We start from the raw sequence: 23,405 nt of genomic DNA, 5'->3' as shown, positions 1-23,405 counted from the left end.
GGACTTATTAATTTTTATCTTTCCCAGTGCCTGGAATAGTTTCTGGTGCTCATTAAATGGTCTTTGATTGATTAGTTCTGCTTGGCCTCAGAGGGTGGGAATTGCAGAGAGATAGTGACTGGATGGGAAGGAAACATGAGTTTCTTCTCTTTGGACATCTTCAGCAAGAGCTGATGTTTACTTGATGGGAATGTTGTGAAAGAAATTCTAGGTGAGATAAGGAGCTGGCCTGGAGGGCCTCTGAAGTCTTTTTGAATTCTGAGATTCTCTAGTATAGTAGGACCTTTTCTTATATACCAGTGAGCTCCTATGCAAGTCATATATCATGCATGTTGCAAACCCATCATCATTCAACAAATATTTCCTATCTGAATATACCCAGGTACTCCACTACCTTTCTAGGCTTATCAGAACCACCAGCATCACCACTGTTGCACCTTGGGGCCATGTGGTCAACAACCAAATAGTGACAGTGAGGCAGGACATGGTGTAAAACAATGCAATGACTCACATTGACACCTCTCAAAGTAAGTACTAGGGTGATTGGATGAACTGCTGTGAGACTCTGAGTTGCTTGGGAAAATGGTGAGGAATTAGTGCACAATTAAAAAAATTATTTTAATTTTGTTTCATCAATATAGAATATTATTCCTTGGTTACAAGAATCATATTCTTTCATTCCCTCCCCTCCACCCACCTTTCCCATAGCCAATGCACAATTCCATTGGGTATTACATGTGTCCTTGATCAGAACCTATTTCCATGTTGTTGGTGTTTGCACTAGGATTATCATTTAGAGTCTATATCCCCAAAAATTTCCTCCTCGACCCATGTAATCAAGTTGTTTTTCTTCAATGTTCCTACTCCCACAGTTTGTGTCTACTCCTCTGAATGTGGATAGTGTTCTTTCTCATAGATCCCTCCGAGTTGTTCAGGGTCACTACATTGCCACTAATGGAGAAGTCCATTGCATTTGATTGTACCACAGTGTGTCAGTCTCTGTAAAATGTTCTCTTGGTTGTTCTCCTTTCACTCTACATCAATTCCTGGAGGTCGTTCCAGTTCACATGGAATTCCTCCAGTTTATTATTCCTTTGAGCACAATAGTATTCCATCACAAACATATACCACAATTTGTTCAGCCATTCCCCAATTGAAGAGCATCCCCTCATTTTCCAATTTTTTGCCACCACAAAGAGCACAGCTGTGAATATTCTTGTACAAGTCTTTATCCTTATTATCTCTTTGGGGTACAAACCCAGCAGTGCTATGGCTGGATCAAAGGGGAGACAGTCTTTTAGCACCCTTAGGGCATAGTTCCAAATTGCCATCCAGAATGGTTGGATCAATTCAAAACTCCACCAACAGTGTATTAATGTCCCAACTTTGCCACATCCCCTCCCGCATTCATTACTTTCCTTTGCTGTCATGTTAGCCAATCTGCTAGGTGTGAGGTGATACCTCAGAGTTGTTTTGATTTGCATCTCTCTGATTATAAGAGATGTAGAACACTTTTTCATGTGCTTATTAATAGTTTTGATTTCTTTATCTGAAAATTGCCTATTCATGTCCCTTGCCCATTTATCAATTGGAGAATGGCTTGATTTTTTGTACAATTGATTTAATTCTTTATAAATTTGAGTAATTGAACTTTTGTCAGAGGTTTTTGTTATGAAGATTGTTTCCCAATTGATTGCTTCCCTTCTAATTTTGGTTGCATTGGTTTTGTCTGTGCAAAACCTTTTTAATTTAATGTAAACAAAATTATTTATTTTACATTTTGTGATTTTTTTTCTAACTCTTGCTTAGTTTTAAAATCTTTCCTTTCCCAAAGATCTCACATGTATACTATTCTGTGTTCACCTAATTTACTTATAGTTTCTTTTTTTATATTCAGGTCATTCACCCATTCTGAGTTTATCTTGGTGTAGAGTGTGAGATATTGATCCAATCCCAATCTCTCCCAACCTGCTTTCCAATTTTCCCAGCAGTTTTTATCAAATATTGGGTTAGCTTGTCCTAGCCATGAGCAGTTAATGTTTTTCCAATTGTTTATTTAGATCTAGTTTTAATTGTGTGGAAAGTGTTTTGTAGTTGTGTTCATATAGTTCCTATGTTTGTCTCAGCAGATAGATTCCTAAGTATTTTATATTGTCTAGGGTGATTTTAAACGGAATTTCTCTTTCTAATTCTTGCTGTTGAGATATGTTGGAGATATATAGAAATGCTGATGAGTTATGTGCATTTATTTTCTATCCTGAAACTTTGCTAAACTTGTTGATTATTTTCACTAGCTTTTTAATTGATTCTCTAGGATACTTTAAATAGAGCATCATATCATCTGCAAAGAGTGATAACTTGGTCTCCTCATTGCCTATTTTAATACCTTCAATTTCTTTTTCTTCTCTAATTGCTACTGCTAGTGTTTCTAGTATAACATTAAATAATAGAGGTGATAATGGGCATACTTGTTTCACTCCTGATCTTATTAGGAATGCATCTATTTTATCCCCATTGCAGATGATGTTTGCTGATGGTTTTAGATATATACTGTTTATTATTTTTAGGAAAGACCCTTCTATTCCTATTTTTGTTTTCAATAGGAATGAGTGTTATATTTTGTCAAAGACTTTTTCTGCCTCTATTGAGATAATCATGTGATTTTTGTTGGTTTGCTTGTTGATTTGGTCAATTATGTTAATGGTTTTCCTAATATTGAACCATTCTTGCATCCCTGGTATAAATCCCACCTGATCATTGTGAATAATCCCATGAACACTTGCTGGAGTCTATTTGCTAGTATTCTATTTAAGGTTTTTTGCATCTTTGTTCGTTTGCATTTTTTTGCCGTGTTTTTATGCCCTAGTACGTGGCCGATCTTTGTGAATGTACCATGTGCTGCTGAAAAGAAAGGTATATTCCTTTTTGACCCTATTTATTTTTCTCCATATATCTATTAACTCTAATTTTTCTAAGATTTCATTCATATCTCTTACCTCTTATTTATTTATTTTTTATTTATCTAGATTTGATTATGGTAGGTTCAGGTCTCCTACTAGTATAGTTTTACTATATATTTCTTCCTTCCACTCCACTAGTTTCTCCTTTAGAAACTTGGATGCTATCCCCATTTGGTGCATACATGTTTATTATTGATATTTCCTCATTCTTTATATTGCCTTTTATCAGGATGTAGTTACCTTCCCTATCCCATTTAATCAGATCTATTTTTACTTTGTCAGATATCATGATTGCAACTCCTGTCTTCTTTCTATCAGTTGAAGCCCAAGAGATTTTACTCCAACCTTTAATTCTAACCTGTGTGTCTACCTGCCTCATGTGTGTTTCTTGTAGACAATATATGGTAGGCTTTTGGATTCTAATCCACTCTGCTAATTGTTTTCATTTTATGGGTGAGTTCATCCCATTCACATTCAAAGTTATGATTGCCACTTGTGTATTCCCCAGCATTTTGATATCCTCTCCTAGTTCTGTCCTTTCTTCTTTTTGCTATATCCTTTTCCCTTCCCCTGCTTCTAGACTTTGGAAACATTTCTACTGAGGGCACCACACTTCTTTGAGTCTGAGGTTCTTAACCTTTATCCCTTCCTTTCTCTCATCCCACTTACTCTGTCAGTTGCTTAGTCTTGCTGTTTGTACTTCTCCAACATTTCCTCTCTGCCTGTCTGATTGATCACACTGCCACTACCCTTTATTTCATCCCTTCATCATCTGCATTATTATCATTATTGCAATTGTTTTTTCATTAGTTTCCCAACCTCAAGACTGTCCATTCCAATCTATTCCCCCCTAGAGCTGCCAAACTGATTTTCCTTACTTGAAGATCTAACTGTGCTACTCTACCTACTAGTCAGTAAACTTCAATGGCTCCCTATTGCCTTTGGGATAATTTTTAAAGCCCATTGCAACTTGGTCCCAACCTATCTTTCTGTTCTTGGAATATAGATCCATTCTCCTTTGATATACTATTCAGACTGGCCAAATTTCTCCAAATCAGGAGAAAGTTTTAATGTTTACAAGGAGAAGGACCACCTCTTTTGAGGCCTAAGCAAAGGAGAAAAAGGAAGATTTTCTAATCTATGATTTCTGCAGAGAGAGTTTGTTAGCCTTTGGGGAAATGAGCACCTTTTCTTAAAGAGATGTCTTAAGTTGAAGTGGCAGTCAGGGTTATAGAGCAAGTATATACATGCACAGTGCAAACATTTCTTTGGATTTGGAGAGAATTGTGATGTTGGGTTTTGTTACGTTACATTTATTGAAGGTTCACAAGGTGAATGATTGTATAAGATTTTAAATTTAGGTTTTATGCTAAATATGATAGTTATAAAGTAATATTGTGGTCACCAAATTTAAAAGCTTATAACTTAAGTCAAAATGACTTTTAGCAGCTTTATTTACAAAGAGGTGGAAAGAGTGAAAGTGAAAAAATGTAGCTAAAGAGAGAGATTTTAACAAGTCTACCAGCCCTTCTCTGGTGCAGTGAGGCTCAGCCCCACAGGGGCTTCCCCATGTCCCTTGTCCCCATGTGGATTTTCCTATAATCCTCAGCCAGAAGTCCCAGTGGTGTCTTCAGCCAGAGTTCCACAAACACAGACTTCTCCAAAGCCAAGGCAGGAATCTTAGCCACTCATCCAGCAAGCCAATGCAGAATCCAGGGAAAAGTTCTCTTTTAAACCAAAGAAGGGATCTGTGGAACCAATCTTTCCAAATGCCAGGAAGGGAATGAATGCTAAAAACCACGTTGGTCTCTTTTTATACCTCTTTTTTCCATGTCACTTTCTGTCACTCCTCCTTTACAGAAATCAATGGCAGTCTTTCAATTTGGCTAGCACTGCCCAAGGGGTGGGGCAGGGACGTTTGGAGTTGTCACTTAACTCTAGTAAGTGACTTTTGAACTCTCATACTTCATTGTAAGTAGGGGTACTTTAAGTTCTTGATTTGATAAGCTAAAAATAGACAAGGGGAGAGTTAATCCTATCTTCACAGTTGAGAGCAGAGACTCTTTTGCCCCTACTTGTATTTTTATTGCTTAGCACAGGGCCCAACACAGAGTAGGTGCTTAATAAACATATTGATTGATTGGAAATGTAGATAAATTTATTTGCCATTTCTAAGACTATAACTGAAATACCTTTTGTTCTTCCAGATGAATATTGTTATTAATTTTTCTTGCTCTGTAAAATAGTTTTTTGGTAGTTTGGTATCATATTGAATAAGAAATTAATTTAGGCAGAATTGTCATTTTTATTATATTGATTTGGCTACCCATGAACAATTAATGTTTTTCCATTTGTTTAGATCTGACTTTATTTGTATGAAAAGTGTTTTGTAATTAGGTTCATATAGTTCTGAATTTGTCTTGGCAGGTAGACTCCCAAGTATTTTATATTGTCTACAGTTGGTTTAAATGGAATTTCTCATTCTGTCTCTTGTTCCTGCACTTTGTTGGTAATTTATATAAATGCTGATGGTTAATGTGGGTTTATTTTATATTGTACAATTTTGCTAAAGTTGTTGATTATTTTTCAGCTAGTTTTTTAGGTGATTCTCTAGGATTCCTTTAAGTATACCATTGTATACACCTGTAAAAAGTAATAACTTTATTTCCTCGTTGTCTATTGTAATTCCTTCAATTTCTTTTTCTTCTCTTACTGATATAGCTGCCATTTTTAGTATAATAGTGGTAAAAATGGGTATACTATTATAGCCTTTTCTGCATCTATTGAGATAATCATGATTTTTAAAATTATTAATATGGTATATGCTAATGATTTTCCAAATATTGAACCAACTCTTCATTCCTCATATAAATTCTACCTGTTCATAGTGTATGATCCTTGTGATGATATCTTTGCTGGTATTTTATTTATAATTTTTGTATCCATATTACTTAGGGAAATTGGTCTATAGTTTTCTTTCTCTGTTTTTGCTCTTTGTCAGACCTTACTGACAAGGGTCTGACCCAAGGCAAATGAGAGATTGAGTAATGCAGCAAGACTTTATTATGGGTAGGGAGTTGGGGGGTAGGGTTCTGCAACCTGTAGATGGCTAAAGGTCATCACTTGGATGGAGAAGGGGGCAATCTTTTATAGGGTGGTGATCTGGGATGAGGTAATTTGAATTGCCTCTATTGGGTAAAATTGGGGTACTTGGGTAAAGCTCATTGGATGGCCTTAAGGGGGTTGGGAACCTTGGTCTCTGGGGTTGGGAAGTTCTCAGGCCTGATGGTCAATGATGCAGAAGGTAATTTGTCTGGACCTAACAGATTTCTTGGTGTCCTGCCAGGTTTTACTGTTGTGGTAGTTTCTGACCCAGGCTTAGGCAGGTACTTTGGGAAGGGGGTGGGTGAGGAGTTGGTCTCAGGTAGGGGTTAGGAAGATGAGGACTTTTGGTCCCAGGTTCTATCATACTTGTCCTTTGATTTATTTAAAAAGAAAAAAAAATGGGAATGATAGATCCTGGGACTAAAACCCTTTTTCCCTAATCCCTCCCAAGACCAATAGCCTCCCCTTCCCTTTCCCCTGAACCTGCTGGAACTCCAGAACAAAGCAAGTAGTTCCACTTCATAGGACACTGTTACTTCCCATGCTGTGACCTAACAAATCCATGATGGATTGATGTTCTAGACTTATACTGCCTGTATGATATTGACTATACAAGACTCGGAACCAAAAATTCCCATCCCCAAAGCCAACCCCCCCCCCCCCTCGCCTTAGGGCTGTCCAATCATCTGGACACAAGTACCCCAACTTTGCCCAATAGAGACTACCCAGGTCACCTCATCCCAGACCACCACCCTATAAAAGATTGCCTCTTTCTACACCCAGATGAACACTTTTAGGTATCTACAGATTTGCCGGCTTCACCTACCCCCCATACCCCCAATAAAGCTTTGTTATGGTACTCAATATCTGTTTCATTTGCCTTGGGTTGGACCCCATCTGCTAGCTCTGACATTCCTCCTAGTTTAAGTATCAGCACCATATTTATTCCATAAACGGAATTTGGTAGGACTCCTTCACTTATTTTTCCATATAGTTTATATAGTATTGGAATTAAATGTTTGAGAATTAATTCGTGAATCCATGTGGCCCCTGGGAAATATTTTTTAGGGAGCTATAATGATTTGTCCAATTTTTCTCTCCCAAGATAGAGTTTAAGTATTCTATTCTGTTAATCTGGGCAATTTATCTATTTGTAAATATTCATCCATTTCACTTAAGATAGAAGGGCAAGGGGCTAGGCAAACAGGATTAAGTGAGTTATGTAGGATCACACAACTAGAAAATGTTTGGGGCCAGTTTTGAACTCAGGTTCACCTGACTCTAGACCTTACTTTCTATCCACTGAGCCATTTCTGTTTCATTAGTGTTGAGCTTCTCATTTTTGATACTTCTAATTTTTTAAAAATCAATTAACCAACTTTATTAAATTTTTTTCTGTAAGATTGGCTCCTATTTTCATTTGTTAGTTTAATTATTTTCTTACTTTCAATTTTATTACTCCTTTGGTTTTAGAATTTCTAATATTTAAGGGTTTTTTTTTTTGCTTATTTTTAGTTGCATGACTAGTTAATTGATTTTCTTTTTATTTCATTGTTGTAAGCATTTAGAGAAATACATTTTCCTCTAAGTACTGCTTTGGCTTCATCCTATAAATTATTTTGTTATGCTGTCTCATTGTTATCATTCTTTTTAATTAAATTATTGATTCTATTTATGATTTTTTTCTTTGTACCACTCATTTTTTAGGATTATTTGTTTCCAGTTAATTTTTGATTTTTCTTTTTATAGTCCTTTATTGAATGTAATTTTTATTGCATTATAATCTGAAAAGGATACATTTAATATTTCTGCTTTTCTATATTTGGTTGTGAGATTTTTATGCCCTAATACACGGTCAGTTTTTGTGTAGGTGTCATTCGTAGATGAGGAAATGCTATATTTTCCTTTCTATTCCCATTCGTTTTTCTCTAGAGACCTATCTTGTCCAACTTTACTAAAATTCAATTTCATCTCCTTAACTTTTGTTTTTCACTTTTTGCTTAAATTTTATCTTAATTTTATTTTTAGAGGGGGAAGTTGAGGTCCCTCCACTAGAATGGTTTTACTGTCTGTTTCCCCTTCTAATTCATTTAAATTTTTCCCTTAAGAATTTGGTTTGCTATGTCATTTGGTGCATATATGTTTAGTGTTGATAGTACTTCTTTGTCTACAATAATTTTTAGTAAAATGTAGTTTCTCTGTTTATCTCTTTTAATTAGATCTATTTTTGCTTTTGCTTTGTCTGAGTTTATGATCGCTACCCCTGCTTTTTTTGTGTATCTCCTGTAAATAACAAATTATAATATTCTGTTTTTTATTCCACTGTGCTATCTTCATCCATTTTATGGGTGTGTTCATCCCATTTACATTCACAGATATGATTACTGAGTATTTCCCTCTATCCTACTTTTTCCCTTTTATCCTTCTCTCTCCTATAACCCTCTACTCTTCCTTTCTATAAGCCCCTCCTTTCTTCCTATAAGTTAAGATAGCTTTCTATAACCAACTTAGTGTATTATTCCTTCTTTGGGTCAATTCTAATAAGAGTAAGGCTCAAGTGTTGCCCATCTTGCCACTCCCATCTTACCCTTTCACTGTAAAAACTCTTTCATGGCTCTTTTATGTGAGATAATTTACCCTATTCTAACTCTTTCTTCTTCCTTCACCTAATGAACCCCTCTTCCTCACTCCTGTGACAAGGAAATCACTTTAAAAGACTGATATATATTAATTTAAGGTCGCCAAGGAATTCAGCTATGTAATTCCTAAATGAAAACTCAAGTCAGCAGTCAACCTTTTATGGAGTTTTTAATTACAAACAGGAGGAAGAAAGGTATGAGAGAGAGAGAGAGAGAGAGAGAGAGAGAGAGAGAGAGAGAGAGAGAGAGAGAGAAGGGAATAGGGCTTAAATACCCCCTCTGTTTAGGCTGGGCCAAAAGGCCCAAGCCCTTAGATAGCTGAGGCAAAGAAAAGAGATCAGTCCCTATCACTCATGTGACCAAAATGGAGAAACAGTCTCAGGGGCCTCCACCTCCAGCCTCCTTCAGAGCAAAACTTCTCAGAGCAAAACCTCTCGACCTCCCCCAGTCCTCAGACCCCGCTATCTTTAAGGAAACCATCCAAGTTCCCTCCCCTCAGTTCTCACATCTACCAATCACTGTCTATGTCTTCCCTGTGCCAATGGTGGCTCTAGCTTAACCCAGGACCGCCCAGAGGTCTGCCCCTTTGTACATGTCTGTTGAAGGTCATATTCTCAAATAATTAAATCTTGATCCTTGCTGCAGCCCTTCCTAAATCCTTTTACTCTGAGTAGGGTGGAGATTGTAGTTTCAAGACCTGGTTCTGTCATTCTAAGTATCTCTATTGTATCAATTCTAAAATCAATCATGACTCAAAGAACTTCCTGTTCTATGCTTTTAAGCATAGGTCAAAGCCCTTTCCATTGTTTAGCAAAAGGTTTCTGTCCTAAAGTAGTCTTAGGTAGGGAGGAGAAGGATCCTCCCATGCCAAGGGGGTTAACATTCCAATAGAGTTCTTACTATCAATAGGAAATTTTTTCCAGGTATGAAATTTTCCAATGGTGAAATTTCCAACATTCATAAGTCTAATAAATTTTAAGGTTTACACTCCTTAATTTTTTTTAAATATCATCCAGAATAACTAACTCATACCTGTGCCCTATGTATACTCCTAAATGTCCTAATTATGATAAAACTCTTAGGAGCTATACATATTGCCTTCCTATGTAGAAATGTAAATAGTTTAACCTATTGGATTCCATTTAAATTCTCTACACTTTTATGTTTTTCTTGAGTCTTAGTTTTGAAATTTGGACAATCCTGGTTTTTTTTTTAAGTTATTTTCTTCAGAAAATCAGATTTCTTGTTCACCTCTCATCTTTTCATCAGGAATGCTTTAAAAATTCTGTTTCATTAAGGATTATGCTCAGTTTCTTAGGGAGATGATTCTTGGTTGTAATTCTACCTCCTTTGCCCTTTGGAATATCATATTTCAAATTCTTTAATCCTTTAATGTGGAAGGTATAAATTCGCTGTTATCCGGTGTCTCTATGATCTTTGAATTGTGTTTTTCTGGCTGCTTACAGTATTTATTTCTTGTCCTGGGAGCCCTAGAATTTGATTATGATATTTCTAGGAATTTTCATTTTGGAATCTCTTTCCACAAGTAATCAGTGGGTTATTTCAATTCCTTTTTACAGTCTGGTTCTAGAATATCAGGGCAATTTTTCTTGATAATTTCTTAAAAGATGATATCTATGTTCTTTTTAAAATTGTGGTTTTCAAGTAGATCAATAATTATCTTTTAAAACCAATAATTCCTAAATTATTTTTCTTGGATCTTTTCTAGGTCAGTTGTTTTTCTAGTGAGATAGTTCACATTTTCTAATCTTTTTTCATTCTTTTGACTTTTTAAAATTGTTTCTTGAAGTTTCATGGAGTTATTTGCTTCCACTTGCCCAATTCTAATTTTTAAAAATATTTTTATTTTATTTAAAATTTTTTTTTCAATGGTTATACAATTCTTGTTGTCTCCCTCTCCACATCCCTCCCTCCTCATGGAGTTTATAAGCAATTTTACTGGGTTATACATATATAATCACTAAAAACCTATTTCCATATTATCCATTTTTATAATAATCTTTTTTTCTTTGCAATTTTTAAAAAAAATTTTTCCATGGTTATATGATTCATGTTTTCTCCATCCCCTCATTACTCCCCCCCCCCCCTTGGAATTGGCAAGCTATTCCATTCTCCTGGGTTATATATACATACATAGATACATACATAGATACATATATAAAATCACTCAAACCCATTTCTATATTACTCATTTTTGTAAAAGAAAAATCCATAAAGTAATCTTTTTAAAACCAAAACTCCAAATCATATACCTATATAAATAAGTGAGAAATCATATGTTGTCTTCTGTATTTCTACTCCCACAATTCCTTCTTTAGATATGGATAGCATTCTTTCTCATAAGCCTCTCATATTTGTCCTGGATTATTCCATTGCTTTTAGTTGCAAAGTCTATTACATTTGATTGTCCCACTATGTTTCAGGTACTGTGTACAGTGTTTTAGTTCTGCTTATTTTATGCCATATCAGTTCATGTAAGTCTTTCCAGTTCTTACAGAAATCCGTTGATTCATCTTTCCTTATAGTCCAAACCCAGCAGTGCTATAGCTGGATCAAAGGGCAGACAGTCTTTTAGCGCCCTTTGGGCATAGTTCCAAATTGCCTTCCAGAATGGTTGGATCAGTTCACAACTCCACCAACAATGCATTAATGTCCCGATTTTGCCACATCCCCTCCAACATTCATTACTTTCCTTTGCTGTCATGTTAGCCAATCTGCTAGGTGTGAGGTGATATCTCAGGGTTGTTTTGATTTGCATTTCTCTGGTTTTAAGAGATTTAGAACACTTTTTCATGTGCTTATTAATAGTTTTGATTTCTTTATCTGAAAATTGCTTATTCATGTCCTTTGCCCATTTATCAATTGGGGAATGGCTTGATTTTTTTTACAATTGATTTAATTCTCACTTGTGGCTCCTAGTAGCTGCTAGCATGCGGCAGCGGCCACACCCCGGGCAACGGCTTCGACAGGCCGGCTAAACCTTGTGAGGGTAGCCATCGGGTTGTAGACCCCTGGTGAACCAGGGCTTTGCTCACCCAGCATGTGAAGACTGCTTCGGCTGAATAGACGGAAGAAACCAATATGAAGGTTCAATGGCTGAGATGGCGACGCAGCAAAGCACTGTGGAGTGCTTAGGGCATGTTGGAGCACAAAAGACAACACGGCTATCCAGTGCAGCTGAGGAAGTCTCCAGGTGTAATGACTTTTCGTGCCAATGGATCCAGGCTTCCAACGCCGAGAGAGTGGGACTGTCTCTGTGCATCGGCTTTTCCACTTAAATCTTCATGCACAAGTGTCCACAAAGACGCACAAAGACAATCAGCATCCTCGGTTACCAAGAGACTACTACTAGTATATACCACAGTTTGTCCAGTCATTCCCCAAATGAGGGATATTCTTATATTTTCCAATTTTTTGCTACCATAAAAAGGGTAACTATAAATAGTTTTGTACAAAGAGAACACAACCTCTCCCCTTTCTCCCCACCCCCATCCCCACCCCTTTTCCCCCTCTTTGGAATACAAACCTAGTAGTGGTATTGCTGGATCAAAGGACATGTATTTTTTTAAAGTCCTTTGGACATAATTCCAAATTGCCTTCTAGAATGGTTGGATCAATTCACCACTCCACCAGCAATACACATCCCCTCCAACATTTATAATTTTCCTTTACTGTCATATTGGCTACTCTGCTTGTTGTAAGGTAGTACCTCAGAGTTGTGTTTTGATTTACATTTCTCTAACCAGGGAATACTTTTCCATATGATTATTGATAGTTTTGATTTCTTCATCTGAAAATGACTTATTCACATCCCCTGACCATTTTTCAATTGGGGAATTACTTGCTTTCTTATAAATTTTACTTAGTTCTTTGTATATTCAAGAAATTAGACCTTCATCAAAGAAATTTCCAATTCTCATTTTTTTTTAACCCTTACCAATACTGTGCATTGGCTCCAAGGCAGAAGAGTGGTAAGGGCTAGGCAATGGGAGTCAAGTGAATTGCCCAGGGTCACACAGCTAGGAAGTGGCTGAGGCCAGATTTGAACCTAGGACCCCCCGTCTCTAGGCCTGATTCTCAATCTACTGAGCTACCCAGCCGCCCCCTCAATTCTCATTTTTAAGAAATTATTTTCTTGGTGAGCTTTTGCACTTCATTTTCCATTTGGCCAATTCTACTTTTTAAGGATATATATATATATACATCCTAGGTTTGGCCATTACTCACAAGTGTTCTGCTTCTTTAATTAGAAATTGGTATGTCGGGGGCAGCTGGGTAGCTCAGTGGATTGAGAGCTAGGCCTAGAGATGGGAGGTCCTAGGTTCAAATGTGGCCTCAGACACTTCCCAGCTGTGTGACCCTGGGCAAGTCACTTGACCCCCATTGCCTAGCCCTTACCACTCTTCTGCCTTGGAGTCAATACACACGGAAGGTAAGGGTTTTAAAAATAAAATGTGTGTGTGTATATGTGTGTGTGTGTGTGTGTGTGTGTGTGTATTTATATTTATTCATTTATTTATTTTTTTGGTTCATTGAATTCTTAAATCTCTTTTACCATTTGGCCAATGTTGTTTTTTACGGTATTATTTTCTTCAGGTTTTTTTTTTTTGGTAACTCTGTGACTCCTTTACCCAGCTGTTGACTCTTTTTTTCATTATTTTCTTTTCCTTTAAAAAAAAAAAGTATTGTTTTCACCCAATTACATGGAAAAACAATTTTAACATTAATTTAAGATTTTTTTGAGTTCTAAATTCTCTCCCTCCCCCTTCCCCTAAACAGTAAGCAATCTGATATAGAATTTACATATACAATCATGTAAAACATTTTTCCATTAGTCATTTTGTGGAAAAGAGCTCAAACAAGAAAAAAAGTAAGTGAAATATAATATGCTTCAGTCTTCATTCAGATTCCCATTAATCCTTTCTTGAGGGCAGATTGCAGTTTTCATTAGTCCCTGAGATTGTCTTGAATCACTGCATTACTGAGAAAACTAGGTTATTCACAATTGTTCATCAAAACATATTGCTATCACTGTGCCCAATATGTTCTGTTGGATCTGCTCATTTCACTTTGCTTCATTTCATGTACGTCTATCTTTTTCTGAAAATATCCAACTTAATATTTCTTGACAGCAAATAAGTAGTATTCCATCACAAACATATACCAGTACTTGTCAGCCATTCCCCAATTGTTGGAGAGCCACCCTTCCCCATTTTTTTGCTACCACAGAAAGAGCTACAATAAATATTTTTGTACAAATAGGCCCTTTTTCCTTTTTTTTTTTGATATCTTTGGGATACAGAACTAGTAATGGTATTTCTGGATCAAAGGGTATGCACAGTTTATGAATCCTTTGAGTATATTTTCAAATTTGCTTTCCAGAATGGTTGGATCAGATCATTAACTCCATCAACAATATACAGTGATCCCTCACCTATTGCGGGAAAATAACTTACAGTCACTGAGCCAATCAGCGCCCAGGATACAGACCACAGTGCTGTGGTTTCTTTCCATCAGCCAATAATATGCCTTTATTAGTGTAATCCATGATACAAAATTTATTTATATATATATATATATGTATATATATATATATATATAAAAATTCTGTATCTATAAAATACATATATATATGTATATATATATATATATATATATATATATTTAAGAAACCGAAATAAGTGAACTACTATATAGTAAGGGACGACTGTATTAGTGTCCCAATTTTCCTGCATCCTCTCTAGCATGTATCCTTTATTTTTTCTGTCATATTAGCCAATCTGATAAGTGTGAGATTTGGTACCTCTCTTCATATGATTATAGATGGCTTTGATTTCTTTATCTGTAAATTGCCTGTCCATAGCCTTTGACCATTTATCATTTGAATGACCTTTTAAAATAAATTTGACTAAATTCTCTATATATTTGAAGAATTAGATCTTTATCAGAGATACTATAAAAATTTTCCCACAGCTTTCTGTTTTCTTTTTAATCTTGGTTTATTTGTTTTGTTTGTACAAAAACCTCTTAATTTAATATAATAAAAATTATCCATTTTACATTTTAAAATGTTCTTTCTCTCTTGTTTGATCTTAAATTCTTCCCTTATTCATAGATCTGACAGATAAACTATTCCATGCTCCTCTAATTTGCTTACAATATCATGCTTTATGTTTATATCATGTTGACTGTATCTTAGCATACAGCATGAGATGTTGGCCTATTCCCAGTTGGATTCTGAGCTTGGAGTTGAGGGAGCGCTATCCCAAACTTCAGGTTTTTCATGTTACTATTTTCAGAGATAATTCTGGTAGTTTGTAAGTTTTCAGTTTTTCCAAGGTGGTATGATCTAAGGAGAGGTGTGGTCACTGCTTTCATGGCTTGTGATCTTCTCTGTAAGCAACCATAAGAATTCTTTTCTTCCCCCCCTAGAACTGTGACTAGGGTTCATGCTCTCCTGTGGCTGCACATTCTAGTATGTTTGTGTACCTTCTCCTCCTAAGACTGTTCCATTATGGGCAATGGAACAGAATCCTGCACCCAGTGCCAGCAAAGGCTCCACCATAATCTTCTGACCAGTTGTCCCAATCCCTTCTATCTGTGGGCTAGGAGCTTGCTGATTTAGTCACCCCCAAGGTTTGTTGCCAGCTTGCCAGGGAATGTCTTGTGCTGGACTGTGCTCCACTGTCATCCCAGTGAGACAAACTTTTCTTGCCAACTTTTTAAGTTTTTTTTGGTCAGGAAAATTATTTTACTCTATCCTTTTGTTTTTTTTTGACTCTCAAGAATTTTCTTTGAGCTATTATTTTAAAGTTGTTTGGAAAGGAATTTGGGAAAATTCAGCAAGTGTCTATCTTTACTTTGCCATCTTGTCTCTATCCTCTAGAGAAGAAGATTAGAAAGAAATGGTTTAAGATTAGAGGGCTGAGTGAAAATAGACAAAATTCCTTTGCCACCCACAACTTTTGATTGTAATCATTTGAAGCAACTTAGTTTTCATTTATAGTTTTGGGTATACTGTGGTCCATAGAACTTGGAAGATATTAACTTCCTAAGTCTCCAAGAATTCTTCCTTGTGGAATATAGGTTTCATGATCCCTGATTACTAATTAGAAAATAATCTTGCAAATCTATTGTTTAAACACCCTTTGCCATCTCACACTCACCTGTTAGACCAGTATAGGCAAGTCATCTAGCCTTCCACATTGAGCTTCAATCTCAACTTTCTTGGGAGGCCTTTTCCCCGGCCCCCCCCCCCCCCCTTTCTTCTGTTACTCAAAATTTATGTTGTCTGCATCTTGTATGGACATAGTTACTTGAATGTTGGCTCTATCCGTAGAATGTGAGTTCTCTGAAGATGTAGTGACTATTTTTTGGACTTTCTTTGTATTTTCACTGTTTAGCAAAATTTCTGGGACATAGTAAACGGTCAATAAATATCTGTTGACTAAGTACACACACACACACACACACACACACAAAAGAGGATTATTTGGTTGCATTGGGATGGTTGTAAGAAATCAGCAGAAATGTGTCAGATAGCAAAAAGTCTTCTACCAGAGACAAAATTGCGATATAATTTGAAAGGCCTAAAGGGACTCAAAATTAGAGGGAAAGGGGCTGCATCTTTAGATCTATGCCTGGCGGCAGGAAGGAAAGAATTCTGAAGTTTTGGGTCAAGGTAGAAGATCTATTATGAGAGATTTGTCATGTATTTAGAGTGGAGCAACATGATGGAAGGTATGTCCTAGATCCCAGGGTTGGGGATTTATATTGGTTCTCTTGGGCAATAAGGCAGTTATTGTCTCAGACATCTAATCCATCATTTACTTTCATTTAACATTTAAAAAATCCTTTTCTTTTAGAACGAGTCACTGACCCCAGGTTATCATGGATTCCCAGCGAGGGACAACCAGGTAGGAATTACTCTGTTTTGGGGGTGGGTGGAACAATGATGATGATGATGGGAAGGGGAACTGGGATGACAGTACAGAACTGTTTAAATATATGTGTTTGTGAGATCCATGGATTCAGAGGGCATTTCCCAACATAAATTGCCTTTTTCTTCAGGAAGACATTTTTTGAGCTACAAATTAATTTTTTTTAAACCAGTTTTGGTCAGTGGGAACTGTAAGAAATGACTGGACCTAGGAAATTTGGTGCTGAAAATTGAATTTAACAGATTTTCCCTGTTTTCTAACTTACAAAATAATTACCTTTGATTTTTCCAGTGTCTTAATGATGGAAACCTTAGTCATATCCCTTAATTTCTCGCACAAATCTTCTTGACCTTCTAGGCTTTATTTCTAGTGAGACCATTGCACTCTAGGATTCTCCTTCTTGGAGAATTTAGCACAGTGGAAGCATGAAAATGTGATGTAGGAAAAGTTCTGCCAGCTTCCTGTGGATAGTGAAGAAGATGAGGAGGTGTACCATGGCCTGGATTCTGGCAATGGAGTGGGTCAGTCTGAACCTGCTCCTGGCAATGAGGTGGCCCATGCCTTCAAGTGGGCTAGAGCAGAGGTACTCCAGGTGCCATGCCCACACACTAGCCCAGGCTAGTTTGAAATTGATGGCATTTCTGTTATGTGAAATTATGATTCATCTTTAACTGAATACATTTAAATACTCCTTTGTGCAAGCCACTGTGCTAGACAGTGGGGATACACAAACAGGAAAATGACAGAATTCTCTTCCCATGGAGAGTTGGAAATTGGTTGTCTATTTGGAAATAGAGGTTCTAATGCTTTTCAGTTATGAAAATTCTAGAATTGAAATTTGCCTTTATTTCCCCTTCTGCCTCTTTTTAGGGTATTAGTGTTGTAGGACATTTTAATGTAAGATGTTCCTACTGAAATATATCTCCTGGATAAGATTCTTGATAGGGCTACCAAATCATTCCACTGTTTGATCATTTAATAAGTTATTTTATAAACCTTGTAGCAATAGAATGAATGCTGATGGGGAAACTGGCTTCTTCCCCTTTTCCGTCAGTGAAATAGGCATTTACAAAGTGCCTACAATATACTGTGGTAAAAGCTAGAGATGAAAGGCAGGAGTAAAACTATCTAGACTTTCAAGGAGCTTCTATTTTATTAGAGGGGGAAACCTGTTTATACTATAAGCATATACAAAATAAACACAAGGTGATTTTTGGTGGGCATTAGCAACTATGGGGTTCAGGACAGTTTTCATTTAGAGTGCAAATGATATTTGACCTGAATTTTGAAATATTTCCTAAAAAGGGCAGCCTATATAAAGGCATAGAGATAGATGTATGAGATGAGCCACCATGTGAAATACATCTAGAAGGATAATTTACCTGGATTGTAGTATGTATGAAAGGTAATAATAATTAATAAGGCTGGAAAGGTGAATTTAAACCAGGCTGTGAAAAGCCTTAAGTGCCCCAAATGTGGCTTTGCATTTGATTCAGGAAGCCCCTAGATTTTATTTTACAGGGGTGTGACATTAGGAGACCTATGCTTTAAGTAAATCTCTTTGACAGCATTATGGAGAATAGATTAGAATATATAGATTTAAGGAACTTAACCAAGAGGCAGTAGTCCATGCTATTGATAAAGGACTTTACTTAGGGGGTTTATGGTGAGAAAAAAGTGACTGGATGCCAGACATGTGGTGATGTCATTGACAAGCTTTCACAACTGATGGCTTTGTGGTGAGAGAAAGTCCATAGATGGATGTTTTAGAGGTGACTTGGGGCATAATGCAGCTATTTAAGTTTACCTAAAACTGGGGGGGTGGGTAGGTGGGAAATCTTTTTTTTTTTTAATTTTTATAGATGAGCCGTCTCTCCTTCCCATTTCCCTCCATCTTTCTCCACTAAGAGATTAAGAGGGGACCCCCCCCCACTACAAATAGATATTTATTTAAAATCAAAATTTTCATTGATCATGTTTAAAATAAATGGTCTCATCCAGCACTCTAAGTTCATCACCGCTTTATTAGGAAGTGGACCACATGTTATATCATGAGTTCTCAAGCATTGTGGTTGGTTATTGTTTTGGTCAGATTTCCAAAATCCTCCCTTCTTCCCTTCCCTCTCCCACCTCCCCTCCTGATTTCCTTAACTACATTGTTGTAATGAGTTTACTTTTTCTTTCCTTTTCAGTGGGTGGGGGAAGGAGAGAATCTGAAATTAAAAATAAAATAGAATAAAATTTTTTTTCAAGAGTTCTTTTTGTCCTAAAATTTTGGGAACTTTGTCACTTTTCCTATGTTGGTGCTTTTTTTGGGGGGTGAGGAGCACATAGAAGTGAAAAATATTGTGAAAAATATCTTCTGAAATATATTTCTCACTCTATTTTTCAGCCTTTCTACTAGACTTACTCAAATATTTTGTGACACCCCTACCACCCTTTAGGACAATGGGGCTGAAGTCTTTCTGTTGTGTTGTTATTTCACCCTCTAGTGGAGGAAGTGTTCAGAAGCAGTATTGGCTAGTTGATGCATTCTGTGGTACTCTTCTCTAACTTTTAAGATATGTGACTTGCATTGGAGACCTTTTCCTTCTTTGGCGGTTTATACCAGTCTTTTCTCTTCCAGTCCTTGACTTGTTTTTCAAATAGTATTCAAATACATTCAGTGATGAGACTGATTGCACAAAACATCCAAAGATCTGCCTCTTTCTAGGCATATCACAGTGACAGAAGAATGCCTACATTAGTAGGGGAGCCTAGAACTGTCAGAAAGTTGATACCATTGTAGATAAGATGTGTGTACAATTGTGGACATTTACTCTTCCCTCCAAATATTTAGCCATGATTCATTACCATATATCTATTTTCTTATGATATTTAAGTCCTTTGGCCTCAAAAACAGAAAAATAGTTGGAGGTAACAGGAGTCCATGCTTCCTTATCAAATGGAATCTTTACTTTCTTAGATGGACTAGTGACAGGTTGTAATTCAGAGATCACCACCCCACACTCCCTGGCTTTTGTCTCTTGAAGCTTTCCATTTTTAAAGGATGCTTTTGTTCCAGCTGTTTGCTACTTGTTTGTTCACTATCATTTTGGACTGGAAAGTAAAGAGCGGTGTGGGTACAGGGGAGTAAAAAGCCCTGAGTGCTTATTCTGCCTCTGCCATTTGAACAGGTCCCTTATTTCTGTGCTCTAAGTTTCTGTATCCTAAAGTCCCATTCAGAATCTTAGTTCTGATGTCTTGTGATTCTTTAACTTCTCAATGACTTTTCTGACCATTTTAAACCATTTTCCTCAAATTCTCAGGCCACTTGGAAAAATTTTTTTTTTAAAGTTAAAACTGTTTACTTGATTAGCTTTCTCCAGCAGCCTTTCCAGAGATGTGCAGAGCATGCATACATGTGTGACTTTCCTCTCATTGTGAACTGGTGTGTATTTAGCAGAGGTTGTGAAAACATTCATTCACCTCTTTTTACCCAGGCCTAGTAACTGCTCTGAGGGAGATTGAAAGATCTGTACCAGTTTTGTGCTTGTCTAATATAGCCTTCCTTTCCTACCCCTCCACTCTTATCTTTCCTATCCCTTTGGGGACAAGAAGTTTTGAGCAAGACATCAGGCAAAATTATGCTTCCTATACTTGTCATGAAATCTCTGTCTGTCTGTCTGTCTGTCTATCTATCTATCTATCTATCTATCTACACCAATGAGGAAGTGGACTAAATTCACTGGCAGGTGCCCTCCCTGCTTTCTGCCTTCCATCGCTTCCTCCCTTCTTTCCTTTCTTCCCTCTCTGCCCAGATTTGATCCTAGGACCTTCCATCTGCAGGCCTGGTGCTGCATCTACTGTACTCACCTGCTCTGGGCATGTCTTTAATAGGTCATTGCATTGTACTCTTTGTATGTACCTGAGGGACATAGCGATTTAGGGGAACATCAAATTGACAAACTGCCATTTTAGTTATATTACTTATTCTGGACATATGTTTTTTTTTTAATCTATTTCGTTTTCTAGTACAAGATGGTTTGACCAGTTACTCTTGTACTGTGGTGCTAAAATTGAGGAAGCATTATACCATGCTGAGGCTCATTACATTGTCATTTTTGAACTGGAGCATTTCAAGAACCTTGCAAGTGATAGAGGAAATCTTTCTTTGGCTTATGTAGAATATCTTTTATGAAATTGTCAAATAGCCTAGGAAATCTAATGTAGTAGCCTATTTGTTTTCTTTTTGGGGTTTTAATCGGGTTTATCACACACACACATACACATACACACCATTTTCATAAAGATGAGAACGGCAGATGGTTGGCACTTGGCTAATGTCTTCCCTGACAGCTTATATTTAGTATGTAAGGATTAAAAATTAAGGTTGTACTAAATATATGAGAATGTGGTCACCAAAATTAATATATCTCAAGTCAAATGACTTTTATAGCAGCTTATAAAATAGAGGGAAAGAGTGAAAGTAGAGAAATGAGAAGGAGGGCAGAGTAAGAACTCTAGCTTAATGAGGTAGACTATTTGCTCTGGACTTGGCTTTACTCTGGCAGGGCTCCAGAAGCCCCAGCTTGAGGGCCTAGGGGTAAATTAAGTTAGGGCTCCAGCCATATGGCCTCCTTCTCCACAATGTGGGAGGGGGCTTCTCCAGATGCTAGTCCCTCCAGAGCCAGGAAAGGAGTCAGCCTTTTCACTCACTCACATGGTAGTCCTAAAGGAAGATCTAAGAACAGTCTGAGGTCCCAAGCCAGAGCTCCTCCAAGGCCAAGTTCAAAGGAGAGAGCTCCGGTCACAGAATGTTGCAACTCCTTTTAAAGAGCCTTCTTTGTGTCACTTCCTGTGCCTTCCTTCCACTTGACATGGACCAATCACAGTTGTAGAATTTTCTTAGGCCTGCCCAGGGAACAGTGAGTTGTCACCCAGTTAAGCATGAATTGGAACCTCCCCTCACTTAAGGAAATGTGGGAGTGTTTATGCTTCTGGTGATTAAATCTAAAAGTGGGCAGGTAGAGTTAATCTCATCTTCACAAGTAGAGGCATTCTCTATTATCTTTTCCATTCAAGGGGGGGGAGGGGGAAGACTTTCCTTTGAGAGATCTTGACAATTTGATTGCTTGAATCCCCTAAAAATTTATATCTCAAAAAAAATTTTTTTTCTATCTCCAACACAGATTCTTCTAGCTGTTTTTGGTTACCTCTAGCAGCTTTTCCAGACTTCATCTTTTCAAAAGCCATTGGTAATATTCCCCTCTATATACTTTGGTAATGAGGCAGTAGTCCAAATGTGTGTCACAGGAGCTAGATCACTGTAAAACACTGGATGATCTATTGTGTGACCTTGGGCAGTAAATCCAGGATACAGGTTAAATGACTGTGAATGTTTATGAAGTTTCCCATAAAGAGGTTCATGAGTTGTATGAACATTAGGAGTCTTAGGACTGGGTTGATATTGATCCATTTGTTAATGGGGTTCATTTTGCTTCAACTTCCAAGCCAGTCCTGGACTTAAATCTGCCTCCACTTCCTTTGTTTCATGAGGGCTGTCATGGAAGCAGGATTCACTTTATCCTGCATTCTGGAGGGCAGCACTATGGATTATTGTACAATTCTTTCTTTGTCTTCTTGTGGTAGTTTTCGGTTTTTATTAGTAGTATTCCCTGCCAGTTTTCTCCTGAGGAAACTTTTTTTTCTTCATTCTAAAAAGCATATATCTTTTCTCTTAGTATCAATTCTAAGATACAAGAGCAATGAGGGCTAGGCATTCAGTGTTAAGTGTGTTGCCCAAGGTCACTTAACTTGGAAGTGCCATATTTGAACTCAGAACCTTCCAAAATTCCAGGCCTGGTGTTCTATTCACTGAGCTATCTAGCTACCCCTCAGAATACTTTATCAGCAAATATTAATATAGAATGGTGATGTGGTATTTTGAGTAGAGAACTAGCCTTGGGGACTGAAAAACCTGGGTTTTATATGCCCTGAGGTGAGTCACATAGGTTCTTGAGTACACCAGGAAACACCAAGATCAGAGGATGTCAACTTACATTGACAAAGGGAGTTTTCTAGACCAGTGAAATATAGTCAAAATCTCTTTAAGCTCTATTTTTATTGCCAGCACAGTTTCACTTATATTACAAAAACATTGTCTTTATTCTCTGCTCAAGCTAGTCACTTGTTTACTCAAATGCAATTGAGATCTGATTCCTTTTATCTTCCACAGTTTCCTATTTGAAGTGTAGAGATTTGGTACAATTACAAAGATGGAAGGGGATGAAAAAAGGCAGAGAAAGGTCTTTCTCCTATATTTACAAATTTGAAACAATTACATAGTTAGAAACTTTCCCTAGATCTAAGTAGAAGCATGGAAGGATAAGCCTGCCTAATTGTGGAAGGAGATAGTGAGAACAACTGAAGCAGTGATGTTTTGTTTTCTGGTCGGCAGAGGGCACCTACTACAAGGCAAATGTTGATTTGTGGAGACAGTATAAAGCTTTCCAAGTTTGGCTTTTCAGAATGCATGTACAGGGGAGACACTACACAGTTACTTTGTAGAATTACACCATAGAATTTTATTTTCTTTCATTTTCACAATTTTCTAACAATTCCACCTGTCCAACAGGGCTGTTTTGGAAGATGATGGTTCCTCTACATAGAGGCTTAAGACTACTTGAGGAGTATGTTGCTGTGGGGATGCCTTTTGGTTCTGAGTTGGACTAGGTGATCACTGATCTGTGCCATTGAAG

General features: G+C 37.1%; 1 protein-coding gene across 39 annotated transcripts in view; it reads left to right on the top strand.

Annotated features, from left to right (window-relative positions):
- RBFOX2 (RNA binding fox-1 homolog 2) overlaps positions 1–23,405 on the top strand; it is a 344,250-nt gene that overhangs the window by 110,744 nt on the left and 210,101 nt on the right. For all 39 annotated transcript variants that reach the window (XR_008912146.1, XM_056798850.1, XM_056798844.1 and 36 more), the window contains exon 2: positions 16,591–16,641. Coding sequence is in view for 38 of the 39 variants with exons in the window: in XM_056798850.1 (XP_056654828.1) it covers positions 16,591–16,641 (51 nt within the window). In the remaining variant the exon portion in view is untranslated. The remainder of the gene's footprint in view (positions 1–16,590; positions 16,642–23,405) is intronic.

Source organism: Monodelphis domestica, chromosome 5 (assembly GCF_027887165.1).
Source record: "Monodelphis domestica isolate mMonDom1 chromosome 5, mMonDom1.pri, whole genome shotgun sequence".
NCBI lineage: Eukaryota > Metazoa > Chordata > Mammalia > Didelphimorphia > Didelphidae > Monodelphis > Monodelphis domestica.
The sequence above is the reverse complement of the archived record's forward strand: the minus strand, read 5'-3'. Positions and strand labels throughout refer to the sequence as shown.